Source organism: Chrysochloris asiatica, unplaced genomic scaffold, assembly GCF_000296735.1.
Source record: "Chrysochloris asiatica unplaced genomic scaffold, ChrAsi1.0 scaffold00100, whole genome shotgun sequence".
In the NCBI taxonomy this organism is placed as follows: domain Eukaryota; kingdom Metazoa; phylum Chordata; class Mammalia; order Afrosoricida; family Chrysochloridae; genus Chrysochloris; species Chrysochloris asiatica.
In genome coordinates, this window is record NW_006408618.1 from 11,731,253 (window position 1) to 11,738,171 (window position 6,919).

Here is a 6,919-nt window from a genome sequence, read left to right on the forward strand (position 1 = left end):
TATCTGACATATCTTAAAGGAGATCTGGAATGGTGCATTGGTTGCATGCTTGAATACTAACCCAAAAGGTCGACGGTTCCAACCCACCAATTGATCTGCAGGAAAAATATGTGACAGTCTGTTTCCATAAAGATTTACAGCCTTGGAAGCCCTGTAGGCAGTTCTACTCTGTCCTATAGGATCTTTGTGAGGTACAGTTGACTGGACAGTAGTGGGTTTTGGGTGGTGGGTAAGCCTTTTGAGCAAACAAAAATAGATTTTGTGGGATGATAAGGTTTAATTTTGACCATTTAGCATACAGAAGATAAATATGTAGGTATCAAATCCCACTTTAGTGTGTGCTGTGGGTTAATGCACCAGACTGCAAATCCATTTGAATTGCAAGGTCGGCAGTTCTAACTCACCAGCCGCTTCTCGGAAACCCTATACAGGGTCGCTATTAGTTGGAACTGACTGAACAGCGTTTAACAACAACAACAAATTCTGGTGTGGCACTGTAGGATCAACACTGAACTGTGAACCGTAAGGTGAGCCATTCAAACCCACCAGTTGCACCTTGGAAACCCTATACAAGGTCACTATGAATTGGAACTGACTTGACGGCACTTAATAACAACAACAACACACACACATGTTTTCACCTTTTGATGTGGCACCGAAGGATAAATAATGTACCACAAGGCCAGTTTGAACTGCAAGGTAGGTGGTTCAAACTCATCAGCTGCTCTAGGGTCATTATGACTTGATAGCACCTAACAACAAACATGCTGACATTGATACTTAGTTGAAACTGTTTACATCTTCTTTTATAGCTAACACAATGGTGAGTGAAGAGAAGACTTCTTTAAGAAATCGGCTGTCCAAATCCAGTAATGAAAATGGTGAGGAAGATGAAGACAAGAGAGAACCTAAGAAGGAGCCTGTAGAGACACCTAATAATGGTGAGACTTTAAATTATTTGAGGTGAATTAATGGAATAAAGAACAGTTTTCTAGGACAGGGAGGGATTCCTCTCTAGCTCTCTTTACAATAAATAAACACTGTTGGTAGACAATGTAAAGGCACAGAAGGGAAAAATAATTGATAGACTGGAACGGAACAGTTTGATTACATCTTAGTCACTATTGGTAAGATATATGTGTAGTACCTCCACCACCTTCCCCACCCCCGGCCCCTCATGGTTGTAGGGTTGATTATAACTCATGGCAACCCCACGTGTGTCAGAGTAGAACTGTGCTCCACAGGGTGTTCACTGGCAGAGTTCTGGTGTGGCGCTGTAGGATATCACAAGGTCGGCAGTTCAAACCCACCAGCTGCTCCTCAGAAACCCTCTACAGGGTCACTGTGAGTTGGAACTGACTTAACAATAGAAGTAACAACAACAATCTTGTGAAAGTAAATTACCCTTCCTTTTGTTTATGCCACCTAGTCATCCTGATTCCTCTTATAGTGATAGTAGTGGTGGTTATGTGCCATGGAGTCACTTCTGACTCATAGTGACCCTGTGTAGTATGTCTGAGGCTGCAAATCTTTACAGGAGAGGGAAGCCTCATCTTTCTCCTGTGGAACTGCTTATAGTTTCGAATTGCTGCCCTTGTGGTTAGCAGTCTGACTCATAACTGCTAGACTCCCAGAGTGCCTAATTCCTTTTATAGGAGATATAGAAGTACTATACTTGACTCCTTACTGAAAGGTCAGTAGTTCACCCAATGAAATAGGCTTCTTGCCGAGCCTTTGTTGTGTATAGTACCTTAGGTGGAATCCTGAGCCCCGTCTAGAACCGTCTGAGGTGGGACATTCCTACTAGAAGGGACAAGCAGACCAGCCTGGAACAGCTAGAGCAACAGAAGATACATCTTCAAAGAAAGATCACCAGGAAAAAAAACAAAACAAAAATGGTGGCAGTATTACTGGCTACTACAAAAATAAGCAAGTCGTTCACCGGGAAGCCATCAAGGCAAGAAATCAAGTCCCATTAGGACAATCTCTGCCCCTCCCCAAGACTGAAGCTCAAAGGGAACACATGAGTAGGCATGTAAGCTTGCTGATGACCACATTGGTCTACTGGAAGAGGGAAAGACAGCAATGAAGAAACGGGCTGAGGTCAACCATGTTCCATAGACTTCTGTTGACGTGGAGATGAGAGAGAGAGAAGAGGAAGGCTGGTTGATCCAAAGTGTGGTGAGACCTGGGGACACCTGAGTCCATGGACAGGGACATAGCCACATAGGACTAGAGCTGAGAGTGAAGCATCCAGCTGATATGAAGTGAGGGGAGATGCACAAGAACTCCCACACTTGCAGACATTACCGATTTGACCTAGCTTGATGGCTTGATAATCAGAGCTCAACTAGGGGAAGATAAACAAACAATTTTCGATAAAGGAAACGAGGGTAAATTGCTACAATTTGATGAACAGAGAGGGAAGGAGTTTTATATATCAAGTATCAGTCCTAGTCCCTCTGTGTATAGGATAGATAGGGATGGGCAACATAGGCATTGGCTACTTAAAATGAGGGAGCAATAAAGGCTAAAGGCACGAAATGACTGGCTTACAAGTTTTTAAGAGGGAGTTTAAGAGTGTGCAGGTGAAGTTAGAATCCCCAATGAATAGTTTTCATCTTGTCTAGATGGGTCTGGTGAAAAGAGATGGGGATAAGATTCGTATAATTCAATATTGAGTAATTGTTATCATGACTAATGGCGACTGTCATAATTGGAAACATAGAAGTTTTGTAACAAAAACTAGGGAGTAGTTAATCTTACAGTCCAGAAACAGAGGACCCTAGGACCATCAAGGAAGAAGAGCACAAGCGAAATGTGGGACCCTATCCAGAGAAGCATCAATGCCAGAGATGGAGGCAGAGACTGGAATATGGAGAGAGAGAGCAGCTGAGGACTCTATAGACTTATGGAAAGAGGAGGTACTGAGTGTTGGTGGCTAGGAGGCAGGCTTGCAGAATGTGACCTTTGGTGGTTAGAATTAGAATTATTACATATTCTGGAGATTTTTTGTGTACATCTACCTCCCCCCCCCAAAAAAAAAAAAGAAAAGAAAAACGGGGGGAACAGAAGCAAATACTGTTGAATGATGATGCATGGAGGAGATTGTAATCATTGTAGTGAAATGATGGTGTAAAGCTGATATTCTCCCATGTAGACTATCACTCAGTTCACACACACACACACACACACACACACACACAAAATAATAATGAAATAAAAAGGTCAATAGTTCAAACCCACTAGCTGCTCTGCAGTAGAAAGAAGTGGCAGTCAGCTTCCAAGCTCTACTCTGTCCTATAGAATGCCTGTGAGTCGGAATGGACTTAATGGTAGTGAGTGTGGGTTTGTTTTTGGTTTAGTTAGCATAGTTACAGAGATTACTGAAGACATATCTTACCCATTTAGTGCTGAGCTATAAATTTTGGGAGACAGGGAGAAAGAAAAGAATTTTATCAGTTCCTTATATCAAAGATTGCTGAATGCATGAATATAAAGGAGAGCTTGATAAGGTGCTTCTTGTTAAGGTCAAAGTTTTGACCTGCAGACATAACTCTTACAGATGTCATCTATTGCATCAGGGTGTTTATTTTTGCAACATCCTTTGTATGAGTTAGATATTAACTAACATAGGATATTTAAGACTTATTTGATTAATAGGGGTGGCACTTTCTGAGGCAGGTGTCTTTGGCATACCAAGGCTTCTCCTTTATAGTAGTATTCATTTACTCTTCTGACTTCTGCTTAATTATAGATGAATGTCAGCAGCAGAATCCCATCAGGGTTGTAAATATTGCTGCTAAAGTTTGCTTGGTGAAGTTTAGAATGCTGTTAGATTTCTTTTTTTAATCGTGGTAACTATATAGGCTAAAAGAAATTTGAATTTGTATGTTTTTTGACTTGTACAGTTAAGTGATAATAATTATGTTCATCATATTCAACTTGTTTATTAGATTCCTAATTAGAAATTTATGTAGTATTTACATTGCATATTACTTTGACCTATAGCTACTGGCTAGGTTTAATGTGGAAAACTCATATAATATGAAATTTGTGAAAAGGAATGGTGTGATGTGGTGCTGTAGGATAAGCACTGGTGGATCAAACCCACCAGTCACTTGTTGGAAACCCTGTACAAATCATGTTGCTATGGATTGGAACCGACTCGATAGTACTTAACAACAGCAACAATTTCTGCATAGTTTTAGTATTTCTACATGGGTGAGTAAAAAAATTATCCACACTCCGGCTGTAGAATTTATTTTAATCAACTTTGAGAAAAGACAAATAAATCATTTTTCATTATCTCCTTGCTTTTCAATACATTGTGTCCATCTGTCAACAAACTTTCGTATTCCCTTATTAAAAAAAAAAATGTTTTAGGCTGAACTGCGAGCTACAAATGTGCTGCTGTCTTCACTTCTTCATCAGGCGAATCCTTGTCCTCGAAGGGCTGCTTTCAGAGGACCAAACAGGTGACAGTTCCATGGAACACAATCAGGAGTATAACACCTCAAAACAAAGTTTTTGCACAGTGCCAATAGCATGGGCGGAGGTGTGTGGATATGCATTGTCATGCAAGATCACAAAGCCCTTGGATAGCAGTCTTCTGAGTTTAGGCATCAGGTCTTCAGTGAGTATCTCACTGTAACAAGCACTGTTGATTGTTGAACGTTTTTCTTGATAGTGTTCTAGTACTGATCTTTGAGAATCTCAGAAAACTGTTGAACTTTTTCATGGTCAGATTGAGGATGATTCCATTTCATACTCTACTGTTTACTCTCAGGCTCGTTTGTCTCATCACCAGTAACGATTTTTTTAAAAAGAAACTTTTACCTTCCTTCTAATATTGGTTCAGATTTTGTTTGCAGATGTCCAAAAGCTTTTGTTTATGCTTTTCCGCAACATAGTTTTGGTACCTATGTCACACAAACTTTTTGAAACTCAAGTCTCTTGTGGGTTACTTCATAGGCCGAGCCATGACCGATTTGCTACATAATCTATTGTCACTTGTCTGTTTAACAGAATCATTTCACATGCCCACTCAAAGTTGTTATCAGCTGTGGGTGGGCATTTTAATATAACCGGAGTGGGGATTATTTTTGACTCACCCTCATAAGTATTATCTTTGTTCATTAAGTTTTAATCATTCTAAATTGTAGTGCAGATGTTAAAAATTGAGCTGTTTGGCCTAAATCAAGACTATGACAGTTTCCTTGGTTTATGTAAATAATGCTGATCTGGAAATAATGTTTCTCCAATTTTGTTTTCTCCACATTTGTTAACTTTAGGGAGTAAGAGGATGGGTAAAATGTGGCTTTGAAGCAGCAAGGTCTTAAAGGGAAACCAGTCCATGCCAATTAGTGTAGCCCGCCAGCCAGGACTAATGGCATTGGCACCGCCTGGAAACTTGTTGGAAATACTCCACTACAGAGCTATTTAATATAATTTTTGTTTAGTAAGCTCCCCAGGTGATTTCTGTACTAAAATTTGAGATACTGTTCTCATATCAGTGCTCAGTTTGGAATGTGCATGAGAATCACCTGTGTAATAATAATAATAACTCGGTTCCACGAAAACAACTTCTTGGGCTCCACTGAGTCAGAATCTCTAGGGGGAGGGTCCAGGAATGTGGTGTTTGAAAATGCTTGCTGGATAATACTGATTGGCATCTCTGGTTGAGAAACACTGCTGTTGAGAACTCTAAGATCCATCTCTGTGGTGATATTATCATTTTGATATAGCTACAAGCATTTTTTTCCATAAAAGTCAACCTGCATAATCTTTGGATTCTTAAGTAACCTTTGGGTTAGATGACCTTACACCCTAATTTTCCCTGGCTAGTTCCAGTTTTTATCTGTGTCTCCTGTTATTATTTATACACCCTTGCATTCATGCCCCCTTGCATTCTCATAAGTACTTTAGTTTGATTGATAAGTTATACAGTCTCTTAATGTATGAATTATTGAATTGAATAAAAATGAGCATTACAGTGACTTGCACAGTATTTAGATCACATTTTCACAAAAGTTTTTTTTAATGTCAAGGTTTGCTCCAGTACCTATTAAATAAAATTATGATTCATTGTTGTTGTTGTTGTTAGGTGCCATCGAGTTGGTACCGACTTATAGCCATATGCACAGCAGAACAAAACACTGCCCGATCGTGGGCCAACCTCACGATCGTTGCTACGCTTGAGTCCATCGATGCTGCCACTTTGCCAGTTCATCTCGTTGGGGGTCTTCCTCTTTTTCTCTGACTCTCCACCTTACCAAACATGAGATCTTTCTTTAGCGACTGGTCCCTCCTGACAATATGTCCAAAATATGAGAGATGAAGTTTGGCCATCTTGGCCTCCAAGAAGCACTCTACTGCACTTCTTCCAAAACGGCGGATCTATTGGTTCTTTTGGCAGCCCAAGGCACTTTGAAAATTCTCCTCCAACAACATAACTCAAATGCATCAATGCTTCTATGGTTTTCCTTACTGTCCAGCTCTCGCATGCATATGAGGTTATTGAACATACTGTGGTTTGGGTCAGGCGCACCTCAGTCCTCAAGCTGACATCTTTACTCTTCAACACTTTAAAAAGCTCTTGTACAGCAGATTTGCATAATGCAATACATCTTTTGATCTCTTGACTGCTACTTCCTTGGTAACTTCAATCTTTACTCCATTGATAAGAATGTTGTTTACTGGTCCAGTGTTGAGGATTTGTGTTTTCTTGACACTGAGATGTAATCCATATCAAAGGCTGTGCTTCTTTGATCTTCATCAGTAAATGTTTTAAGTCCTCTTCACTTTCAGCAAGCAAGATTGTATCATCTGCATATCACAGGTTGTTAATGAGTCTTCCTCCAATCTTGATGCCACATTTTTCTTCATGTAACCCAGCTTCTCGAATTATTTGCTCAGC

The 6,919-nt window shown here is 40.1% G+C and overlaps 1 protein-coding gene across 1 annotated transcript in view; it reads left to right on the forward strand.

Moving 5' to 3' along the window:
* Positions 1-820: 820 nt before the first annotated feature.
* Positions 821-6,919, forward strand: part of SOAT1 (sterol O-acyltransferase 1) — a 103,242-nt gene continuing 97,143 nt past the window's right edge. Inside the window, exon 1 of the mRNA XM_006867091.1 lies at positions 821-941. Coding sequence (XP_006867153.1) covers positions 821-941 — 121 coding nt within the window. The remainder of the gene's footprint in view (positions 942-6,919) is intronic.